The 12,588-nt window shown below is 34.4% G+C and overlaps 1 protein-coding gene across 1 annotated transcript in view; it reads left to right on the top strand.

The window, feature by feature from the left end:
• The window catches only part of dnajc1 (DnaJ (Hsp40) homolog, subfamily C, member 1), a 110,890-nt gene that overhangs the window by 26,542 nt on the left and 71,760 nt on the right, over nt 1–12,588 (top strand). Inside the window, exons 2-3 of the mRNA XM_042331904.1 lie at nt 4,557–4,658; nt 4,749–4,795. Coding sequence (XP_042187838.1) covers nt 4,557–4,658; nt 4,749–4,795 — 149 coding nt within the window. The remainder of the gene's footprint in view (nt 1–4,556; nt 4,659–4,748; nt 4,796–12,588) is intronic.

Below are 12,588 nucleotides of genomic sequence, written 5' to 3'. Positions count from 1 at the left end.
TCTTGTATACATAAGGTGCTATATCAAATGCAAGGATTATAATTATTATCTCTGTGATCCTATGAGTGAAACTGTCATGTCATTATAGAATTTTAGGATTTTATGGATCTCAACCACCATGTTATAATGGGGTTCCACTGTATTTCCCGTGACTAGGTAAGAAGGGTGCACACTCCATTCCAGATGAGAGAAATTCCCATGCAAATGTAGAACTATTGTCTGGATTGGATACTGTTAACCAAAGTGTTGGTTTTCTGTGTGTGTAAGGCACCTGGCTGACCAAAAATAAACCTATCTTTCTTCACACTTTCCACAGCACTTCCGTTGAAGAACAGTTCCACAGATATCAGTTGCCCACTCTTTCAAGTGGGCATTAATCTTGTGTGAACCTTGACCTCGAATGTTGTCAAACTATTTCAGCATTGAAGGACATGTCCTGCCTGAAGCAGGAATTGAGGGGACTATATCTAAATTTGCGGATTATACTAAGCTATTGTATTGAAAAGAGAATGGGTGAAAAATACAAAGACATATACAGTTTAAGGTAATCCAAAATCGAGGGAATCCACACAGCTGCCTCTGCCACTGCAACCCCCTCCACACCTTTGAACCCATCTCCCCCTCCTCTCATCACCACCATAACCCGCAGGAAACCCACCACCTGCTCCCTCGACCCCATCCCTACCCCCCTCCTTACTTCCCAGCTCCACCTTCTTGCCCCTCTACTCACTGACATCGTTAACGTCTCCCTGTCCCACCACTTTAAAAAACGTCATCACTCCTATCCTTAAAATACACTCCCTGGACCCTTCTCTACTCCCTAACTACCGCCCCATCTCCAACCTCCCCTTCCTCTCCAGGGTCAGCTCGGGTCCACAACTCTGTCTGTCCAGCACCTTGGCATGTCCTCCCAACGTCAAAGGCGCTATACAAAGGTAATTTTGTTGTTGTTGTAAGGTAGAACCATAGCAGATGTAGATTAACATTGCAAAGTGTGAGGAACAACAACAATTTACATTTTATACAGCAACTTTAATTTCGGGAGAAGGTCTCAAAGTGCTTCCCATAAGTAACTGGGAGCCTGAGCTGCAGTGTCCGAACCTACTCCTGCTACTATGTCTCTTATCTCTGGAACTCCCTGCCTCAATCCCTCCACCTTTATCTTTAAATTCCACCTGAAAACTACCTTTTCGACTGCACCTATGGTCATCCCTCCATCCCTTTCTCAGCATCTTACCTCACCATTACAGTGCTACAAAATGTAATTCTACTTGAAGCCCACTATATGAATGCAAGCTGTTCTTGTTGTACATCATTACAATCTATTTTGCAGGGGTAGAAGACTGTTAATAAGGCAGGTGGAATGGAATATAAATGTAAGAGGGTACTGTTCTGCTCAGTTATGTAAAGAGCTAACCTGACCTCCTTTGGGGTACTGTATTCAGTTTTGGGCATCCAATTCGAGGAAGGATATAATTGGAGGGTGCCAAATGTTCCTATCACCATTGAGTCCTAACATCCAAGTGTACCTTCCAATGAAAGAGGATGTCTCTGTATAGCGATCAGACCAGGTTATTTTTTCCCTTCTCCTCCCCCCATCCATAACCTAGGGGTACCGAGACCAATTTTATACCCATATGCTTTCTAGTCTAGTTGAAGTCAGTTAACTCAGCAAAGACCAGGGATTAAACATGCAGTTTCTAGTCTGTGCTGTCCTGAGAATTCAACCCTAGGCCACTATCAGTACAACATATAAATCATGAAAGCATTAAAAGCATCTTGTGAATAAATGGCAAAAAACTGGTTTCCAAATTCAGACTGAGTTTAAGAATTTTCTGAAATTCTGCATATTTTATGATGATGGTTTTAAGGCACAATTTCAGGGCTGAGATGTAGTATCTAAATCAGAGTTTGATTTTATCAAATGTAGGCTTTTTTAATTAATAATATTAATCCTTGCATTTGGTACAGTGCCTTTTAGGTCAGAAGGAAGTATCAAAGAGCTTCACAGGGTTTATTGTAAAGTGTAGTCATTGTGTGGTTTGTAGGTGAATCCGGTAGCCAATTTGTGCCCAGGATTGCCCAACAAACCCCCATGAAGTGAATGACCAATTTAAATTTGCCACTAGATATCACATGTGCATAATTGTGGAGTAATGTGATATAAAACATATTCTTCACAGTGTCCATTTTGAGATTTGAATTTTTTTTTAAAATGTGGATGTTCCTTTTACTGAACACAACTTCAACTTTAATTGCAAATATGTACACATAGTATGCACGGTTCATAAAATAAGCCGCATTTTCCTGTCAGATACCTTTATTCAAACTGCAATTTTGGAATTCGGCTCACTTAACTATTAAGATTAATTGTTTGGAAGAACTCTGTTCCAATTTGTGGACATTAAGGCAAATCAAAATTTGAACCTAATTAAGCATTCCTGAAGAGCATCTGTCTGCTGACTTAAAGCGTTTGTGCTTGCTGCAATCCTTTCCCTCCGTTCCCTCCACCAAGATGATGCACAGGCTTTCAGGCCTCAACCAATGCTGCTTTTGAGCTGTCTGATTTGACTTACACAAGAGGGTGTCAGCCTAACAAAGTGGCTGTTGCTCTGTTCAGCATCTTCCTTCTACCCCCCCCCACCCCCACGCTCCAATTGATGGGGAATTACAATGCCCATTTTGAGGATCAACTATACAGTCCTTGGCTCCTCCATCTGATTAATATTTACTCATGCAATCTTCATTTATTTTCCAGGACATTATTTTATACATAAGTATTTTCTAATCACTCTCATTTAATGCTTCAAGGTAATATGGTAAGGAGTAATTTTACACTGCTCTTTATTGCATTAATTTTCTAAATTTTTTAGTCAGGATCAATGTAAATTTGATGATAAATTGTGTTCTTGGTATTGGTGAACTGGACAATTTTTAAAATGCACTAAACTGTTTATTGCTGTGAGTGTAAATTACAGTAAATTGCTACCTAAAGCAGTCTGTCTTGCTTTGCTGCAAGCTTGTATTCAAGCAACCTGCAGTGGAGCGATACTGCTCTTTGATGATATTTCACGGAATGGATTTTACTTTTTGCAAATGCAGTATTTCTATTTGTTAGTACACATTAGACTGCACAGTAACCAACCAAATTATGTTTTGAAGAATTGGCTATTTTTCACATTGGTTACAGCCATTTTGATTTTTACAATGCTTAAAATATCGATGAGTTAACTTAATTTTTTTAGCCTCAACTGGCACATTTTTATAGCTCCCTGTTAATTTTTTTTTGTAAATGCACAATTGAGTTGCTGACATCTGAAATATCTCAGTATATTATTATGAGTAATATATTAGTAGAACCTCTGCTCCTATCCCCATATTTCCTGTAGATACAAGATACAGTAGTGAATATGGGTTGTGTGTATTTATTTTGTTTGATTTATTAATGCAATAAATTGAAATTCTTGTGGATTGCATTTTTAAAGTTCAAGATACAGCAATAATTTTTAAATAAAATCTTACAAATTTAATACATCTGATATTTACAAATTTAACAACTAATCTGTGTCTCCAGAATTGATATAGAAATTTTAGACGGCAGCTTGAGAAGTCTCTGGGTAATGTCTTTCTCTTAATTATTTTTGAAACTCACATTTTTTTTACTGAACAGTAAGAATTGCCTTTGTGTTCGCAAGATATTCCTTAATCTTTTAGTACTGTTCTTCAACAAGGATTTTGGAAAGAGAAATGTTAAAAACAAATGGATGGAAATCATAGTTTTGAATGTTAAGCAGTCAATCTATTGTTTGAAGGAAGATTCAAACTCCTGAAAGAGTTATTGCGCTTATGCAAAATAAATTTGAATTATTGTATGGAGAAATAGCTAAGATTATGACTCTTAATTGCATGATCAGTATAGTAAACTGTATTCAAAAACGAACATTCTGCACTCAACAACTCGTTTTGAAGTGCAATATTATTTGCATAATTTGATTTGCATTCTGTAGGCATTATATGCAAATCTGTTAATTGCTGACTTGAGTTAGAAAGTAAGGCAAGTGCTTTGAAGTGAGCCATTTGAAAGGTTAAAAACTATTTGACTAATAAACAAGGGAAGAACACTGCTAGAAATATGAAGGGATCTTTAGTGGTGTTCGATTTGTTTTCCAAAATAAGTTGCACAATATAAAGGTTGAACAATCAAGAAAAGTCTCTGTCTCTAAGCGAACAGATGCCTACTGAACAGTATCATGTTAACTTTACATCTCTGCCTCCCTGCACTTTTTCTTCAGTGTGAACAAAGTCCTTATCCAGAAGGCTTGCAAAAAAAGTACACTGCCTTTTTATGTTGCGGCAGTTCAGAGAAGTGAAAAAGTTCGAACCAGTGACTATTTAGTCATGTGCAGCAGAGTGCATAACGTGGCTATGCCTTGTGTTGCTCAAATTACATTGCCCGAGGAGCTGCACTTGGCCTGCTGTCTTCCTCGATCATAACATTCTGCTAGGAGCTTTTTAAAAAATTTTTTTTGACAAAGTCGACTTTGTATTTCTTGCAGGATGCTTCATCTACAGACATTAGAAAAGCTTATCGGAAAATGTCTTTGATCTTACATCCAGACAAGAACAAAGATGAAAACGCAGAGACTCAATTTAGACAAGTAAGGGAGCTTTTGGTCAGTTTATTTTTACCTTTTTGTATATTCAGTTTTTTTTAAACATAATTTACATTTTGATTCTTTTATTTTCAGTTGGTAGCTATCTACGAAGTTCTGAAAGATGACGAAAAAAGGCAAAGGTATGATGATGGTTTCCAAAGCCTTTAAAAATGCACATACCTTTTGGAGTTGAATGCCCAGAATATTGAATTAGTTTGAGTGACAAATGTATTGTGGAATTTGTTCTGATGGAATATTGTTTGTTCACTGGCTACATATATTTCTTAAATGAGTGCACTGGTAGTAAAGAGTACATCTCATGATTTATGATGAATAATAAACCTGTTCTTTACTACTGTTTAGCCTCCTGGCAGTTAGTATTTGTCCACGAATACTGTTAGTATGATTGAGCTTATGCAACTTTTTTGTGTGCATGTGAAAATCTCTTTATTACACACAAATGTGATTCCAAATTTCATGCATGTGATACATGCATGATTACATACACTTTCCTTTTTTTCCCCTCTCTGTTCTTTCCTTTCCCCTCTCCAGTGTCGAGTCATAAATCTGCCTTATTCCAGCATTTGATAGCAGTGTACTGCATTTACGATCTGCTATATTGAATTAAAGTGGTAAGACTGCCTTTCCATCAATGGCAATTTGGTCGTATTTCTGTTTTTTTTATTGATTTGCAGACATATATTTACTTACTCTAGTTTCCTGATTCACTGGTTCAAAACGCTAGTTTTTTCGGGCAGGAAGTGATGTAACCTCAGGAATTTATTAGTTTAATCTCTATTTGGGGCATTTTAAGATGTTGATTGGGCATCGCATCAGAGATGTGAGAGGTAGTTCATGTGATGTAGGAAATATTAAGTCCACTGTGGTAACCATAATCCTCGTTAAAATATTTTATTCTTAGAAATGTCCCATTCAGTCAACTTTATAACCGGTTGCAGTTGGATGTGATTTTTAGGTTCTGGATTTAAATAAGTTGTAGAGAATTTTTGAGTATGAGGACTGACAAGAATGTTATTTTGTTATGTTTAAATTAACCAGCTACCATTAATATATTTTAACCAATTAAGTTTTTCTTAAATTTAGTCAAGAATTCTGAATACTTTCGTAGAACTAAAGAAATTTTGTGAAATAAATCTAGCTGGCAAATTTCCAGTGATTATTTTTAAATCTGATGTGTTTTGTGTATGAGGTGTACAGTATCTTCATTATGATTTTCCAGTTTCATAAAGTTTAGTTTTAAAATTGCACTGTGATAAATATACATTATTTAAAAACATAACTACAAAATACAGCATCATACTTTTGATCCATATTTTGGTGTGATGGTTTTTTCAGGAGTAAAGGGTAATTTTTGAATGAGCAAAATTCCTGTGCAGTAATATTTGCCTGGAAGATATTGCTACTGATCCAAAGTAGCATTTATTTATTAAATACATTTTAGTTTGCTTTACCTGAATATCATTAACCAAATGCAGCTCAGTGACCCACTGAGCTATTTAAAAATGCAATTGTAAAATCATAGTCTGCTTTTGAAAATCTTATATGGTGTATATGGCCTACTAAGCAGCAGGAGGGTTAAAAGGGAGTATATTTATCATTTTGGCTTTGAGCATAAGATTCTCTCTTGCCCCTGCCCCCCTCCCCCTTGGGAATCAGCTGTTTCCTGCTCACTGCTGCCTTCTCACTTGGTCACTGGATGAAATTGAGATCAGGACCTTGGTGTGGAGAATTGTAGGAGCTAATTTGCATCCTGTGACTCTCAATTTTCTTATGAACATTTGTTATCAATATGCCTATAATTTAAAGGCTGTATTATGAGTACATTTCAGCTTTTTTAAAAAGTTACCATTTCATTGATGAGGAATTGTTTCACAGAATGAAAACTGTAGATTTGAAATTGCTGTGGTTTGAGTGGAATTTCAGTATTACTCTTATTATCTGTTTTATTGTCAGTAAGGTTTGGCAGTCCTGTGGATGATATTTGTACAGATAGTACAACTTAAAATATATTTTTGTCATAATTCAAAATACAAAGCATACCAGAATTGCCCTTATTTGTAGTAGGATTTATGTTTCATCACCAGGAGGCAGTATTCAATACCAATTGACAGCAGTAGAAATGGGTGTTCATGGAATGAATAAGAACAATTTTATGAACTATCTAACTATTTTAATAGTTAGTGCTTTCTGCTTCATTCAGTGTTTGTATAAATCTGTTTGTGCACTGAAGTGTAATTCATGTAAATTTAACTCAGACCCTTGCCTCTGAATTTGTATGGCACTAAACGTTTGATTGTACAAAGGTATTTGTACAGCACTTTATAAGTAAATGTAGTATTTCTGCTACCGTAGGATTGACAAAGTGAGTGGTATGATACCTTTTATGGAATCAACATATGATTGTATCCATTGTATTTATTCCCATTAACTGTCTTAATTTTAGTAGTCCAATTCTGTGGAGGATATTTTTTTCTTACATCAATCTGCCTAGATTCTGTATTCTATTCTAATTTGCTAAAATACATTCAGTAAAAATCTCTTAATCTGAGAAATAACATCCTGCGAAAAATTGGTTATTCACTTTACACAAATTGACTTCATTTGATTTCAGTTGTGTGGAAGCAGTGATTTTTCTGCCTATCTAAAGTCTGAAATATTATAAAATTGTGTGAATAGAAAACGAAGGTGTAGCAAACTTATTTAAACTGATTTGAAATTGAAGAAATTAAGTGTACATGTATATCTGTGTTTGTTTATTGTACGCTTAAATGGAAAGAGCTAGTAACTAACAAGGTGGTTTGTTTTCAATCGTTAAGTGGTGAAACTGATCATAGTTTTGATTTGCAAGCAGTGTTAACAATTATTTACAGACATCTACCTTGCATGCTTGCTCGACAACTTTTACTTGGGGGGAGAATGGGGGAATATAAAGCCTGGTTGTTATTCAAATAAGGTCTTTTTATTTTGTATTTTATGTCTTAGCTTCCTGCTGTTCACTGCTATTAAGTACAGCATACTCTGTAAAAATATGGATCGTTTTGATCCATACCTTAACTTTTGGTTTTCTGTTAAATGGTTTAAATGGAATAGTGCTGGTTTCTTTGGGTGTATATTTTTGAAGTCCCCCCTGACATGAAAGGTGCTATATAAATGTAATTTGTTGTTGTATTCAGGTAATAACTTGTCAGCTATTGTTCTGTGGCAAAGTTGATGTTTTATAAGAAGTATTATACTGCATTTTTGTTGGTACCACAGAAATGGCTTAGAATTCATTTTTAATTAAAAATAAATCATAAATACTAAGGAGATGTGGAGGAATGTTGATGGTTAAGAGAGAAAATAGAGTGGGAGTAGATTTGCTCATGTAGAGAACATGAGTGCAGATTTTGTGGACCAAAATTTTTTTATGATTCTATGGCCCTGTTCAGCTGAAAATACAATATTATTTGGATTACAGCAATTCTGAGGTTTAAAAGTACACCTACTCTGTGAATACTGAATTGTGTTTGGTATAATTCTGTAATTTGAAAGAATAGCATGAAATACCTGTATTTGCATTTTAGGATGAGAAAATTCCTGCCGTTCCCAGCATCATTTCATAGATGCTTTGTTTCAGGCTTGTGTTGAAATTGAGCACTATCTGTATTTAGATCTTTGTTGAATTTATACACAGTGACATTGTATGAAATCCAAGCTTTGTAGTGAGTTTTATCAGAAATATCAAAATTTGCAAATTTTAAAGTGCTTGTTGAGAACCAACAGCAGCATTGGAAGCAAACCTGCAATAATCAGAAAAAAGGTATTCATCTGGATTTGTATTGGTTGGAAAATATATAATTGCAAATGTATACTGAAATCACCTGGTGGTTTGCAAACTAATCCATTCTTTTTTTTTCAAAAGCTGTTCTTCACCAAGAGGTAATAACCATCCATATATTTTGAGATTTAAGAATCATTCTCCCTAAACTGTCATGTAACAGCAGTGTTAAACTTTCAGTCGTGACATCTTTTTAACAAAACAAATGACATTGATACACACTTACATCAAGATATGATATTTCACCCACCCCTCATGTTTGGTTTTATGGCCGTATGAATACCCTTTCAGTTTTTTGTTTTACTCTTTCAATATTGTTGTTTTTAAAAATTTATACAAATGTAATTGAACAGTTTGTGGGATTAATGATAATGAGGGATCTTATGTAGAGTTTCAAACAGGGTTGCTGATTGTTTAATATATGCATTCTAACTATCAGAATAATTTATATTACATGGTACTATACAAATCATTTGGTTAAGTAGACTTCACGTGTATCCTTACACAGAGGCATAATTTGAAGATGGACACTGCTGAAATCAAAATCTTTTGGATTGCAGCGATTGTCTTCTTAAACGGATATGAAATTATAGGGAAATAATTTCTGCTTGTTAAATATTAAAGTTGTGTTTAGACCCAGAAAAATATGATATTTGGTTGTTTTAACAGCATTACAAAAAAAATCTTTATTCGTTTTCATTCTGCTTTGGAACTCCCAGTGGGGAACTGTAAATGTTAGAGGGAGTTCTGTTTCCTTAACTGGTAATTAATCACAACACACATTCACATATTTGCTTCTTTATTGACACAAGTAATATTTAAACAAATTGAGTTTGTTAAAATCTCTTTCCTATCATGTTGAAGGGAAAAATGTCCAGTAATGCCTGAAAATTACCTTGCTTTTTGAACATCATTTGTCTACAATTTTTGTGCTTTAAAATAAATCTGTGGTTGATAAATAATTTTCAATACTTCTTCTACCCCCTCCCCTAAAGAACCAAACACAATTTTCCCCCTATTAACTGAACCCTTGCCTTTTGTTTTTTTTTTAAAAAAGACATAAACTCATCTCTACCTATTAAAATGCAAAACATTGTCTCAAATTCTTAAGTAACCACAGTGTACAGTTTTGTTTTCCATTCTGTTATATATTTGTTTTTATTTGAATTTCTGCAAATTTATAACTGGGTTAAAGTATTAATTTGTATGGGTGAAAAAAAATAACTGGTGTTACCCCACCTCTTCAATTGATATTTTGAGAATTGTTAACCCATATGTTCTTTTAAATGTACTATGTATTGATATAATACAATACAATTTACATTTATATAGAGGCTTTCACATCGGGAGGTAGTCTCAAAGTGCTGGTGGGGAAAGCAAAGGGGGTGGGGAGGGAAAAGATGACCGAAAGTGCAGTCAAAGAAGTACTTCTTGAGTCAGGCCTTGATTTTTTTTACACACAGGAAAGGTTGATAAAATACTTGTTTTTCAAAATCTCATCAAACATGCAGTGCTTTTCCCAAAGAATTTTTCCAGTTTTCAAAATTAGCTCTTCCCCTAAAATTTTAAATTATTTTTTATTAGGATAACATTCATAATTGTATTCTTTATCATATAATCTGTGAATAAATATTTTATAATATCATTTATGCTGCTTAGCAGGAATGTTTTTCTTTAAAAGAAAGCTGGGAATTTAGCTGCTGGTTACCAGATTTATTTGTTGGTTAATATTAAGTAAACTGCATTAATTTACTAAGCAATTTCAGAAGAATGCAAACCTAAGCACTAATTTTTAAAAAGTAGGGTGTGGGCATTGCACTAATTATTATACTTTCATTCATAATATTGAGATTTCCAGTTTTATTTTGAATCACAATCTTGTACCTCAATAGCGGAACAATAAAATGTTCATTAAAATCCAATACATGAAACATTTGCTTGTTTTACCAGTACAAATTTATTTGGAGTTTGCAGTCATGTTGCTGGATTTAGATTGAACTCTGCAGTAAATGGATGAAATTGAGTAAGAATTTATTTTACCAAATATATTACTTGCAATAGGTTTAAACAAACATCTGAGGAGAGCTCAAACTGGATTTTTTTGTGATGTTCTAAGTGCTAATTAATGGATGAAAGTAATTTAAAATGAGACCTTTGGAAATATCTCAACTGCTGTGAGATGACAAGTTTGAGTAGATAATACAACTACCTGAAAATGTTTTGACAGAGGGGTTATTTTTAATCTTGGTAGCTTTACACAACGCCAATATGTAGCTGTGGCTAAAAAATAATTACTAGTGGATGCAGTTGTGCTTGTGTGCTTTATGTTGATGTGAGCAAATGTGCCAGCCACTTGTAGGAGGAAAAATCCTTACCTTCTATTTGCCTAGTATCTGATTTTGCTGCACTAAAAAACTTTTAAATACCATTGAGTATTGTATCTGCGTGTCTACGCAAAACCATGTTTTAACAAGGGAGCCATTTGGCTTTGCATACGATATGTTACTTTTATATATGGATAGGGAACACTTGTGTATTGTGTATGCAGATCCTGGATCATAGGATTGTGCATTTTAATACTTGCTATAGCTTTCTATTTGACTTGCCTTCAGGACGTTTAGACGGCTCTACAAAAAAAATCTATTTGAAAATACAAGCAGACAATCCTGAAAGCCAGGGCTTGTGTTTCACAGTATGTCGCATTTCTGTTCTTGAATTCTTATGCCATGGAGTCTTATAATTAAAGACTCACTGTAAAAATAATTGTACCATAATTTGGCACTGCAGCATAAAAAAATGACCTGACTTCAATGCTGCTTTTAGATATGTGCCCAGTTTTTGAGGTCATCCATAATGCAATTTGTGACTGCTAATGATATTTTTATCTAATAGTTGACTGGAAGTGACTGGACAGTAACACTTTGTATATTAGGTAAAGGCTTACTCTGATCTTAGTAATTTTATGTTCATCTTCAACCTGCCAAATGAAAACGGCTAGAACTATGTCTCAGCCTTAAGTCTAGTAATTACTTTTTTATCTATTTGTCTGCACAATTCTTGATTGTTTCTTGTCGAAGAGAATTAGGCCATTAAAGCATTTTTAATTTAACATTCAATTTGCAAATCTATTTAGTGTGTTTGTTGTATGTCCATATAGGTGAAGAGATGGGTGTATTGTAAGAAAGGACAAAGTATTTTCGCTTTTGACATGCAATCATTTCAGGTTTAAAATTTAGTGGTTCATTTATTTTGTAAAATATATAAGAATTCAAACTTGAATAAGAATTAATCAACAACGACATGCATTTGTATAGCACCCCTCATGTGGGAATAGAGTCTCGGAGCCCTAGGATAGGATCATAGGATTTGTATAACTATAAATAATTTCACTAATGTATTATATTGTTGCTCTATCTAAACAAATAATCTAAATACAGCTTCAGATATGAAGCTGAAGAGATCTTTTTGAGCTGTTCAGATGAATGTGTTTGTTAAATTACACAAATAAAGAACAATCGGCATTTACAATGGTAGGAGCACAGTAAGTAAGTGGGTCAAAATAAATGCATGGCAGCTTTACTCAAAATGCTCGTTTGAACAATGTTAATACTCATTGATAGAAAAATCAATCCAACATTGATCTCCAATTGTATTCCTTGGTGGTTGTAGAGCAGATCAGAAGCTGTTCTCCAAGGAACTCTATTCATTACTTTTACTATTCATAATACTTTAGAAAACTCTGAGCAGACAGTTTCTGTACAGTAAAATATTTGATGTAAGGTGTCATGTGGAAATGTGCAACTGTTACTAACACAGAAATGTATATAGGGTTAAATTCCAAGTAGCTGTGCCTGAGAGATTCTTTCTCTTGTTTTGAAAATGATTGTGTATTGGACTGTTTGGCTCCTTTTTGTCATTGCATTATCAATCTATATAAATTCTATGTTCATGGGAGAAAGACTAGGAGAAGGTAAAACTAGCTGTAAAATTCTACACAGAAGATACACATCTTTCCACATTTGTTTTGATCATTTTGCTCCACTACTGCTTCAGTGTACTCTTTGACAGTTTATTGTTTGCTTGGAGTAGTAGGTT

The sequence above is a fragment of the Callorhinchus milii genome, unplaced genomic scaffold, assembly GCF_018977255.1.
Source record: "Callorhinchus milii isolate IMCB2004 unplaced genomic scaffold, IMCB_Cmil_1.0 Scaffold2, whole genome shotgun sequence".
Classification (NCBI taxonomy): Eukaryota; Metazoa; Chordata; class Chondrichthyes; order Chimaeriformes; family Callorhinchidae; genus Callorhinchus; species Callorhinchus milii.
Note: the sequence above shows the minus strand (reverse complement) of the source record. Positions and strands in the feature narration are given on the sequence as shown.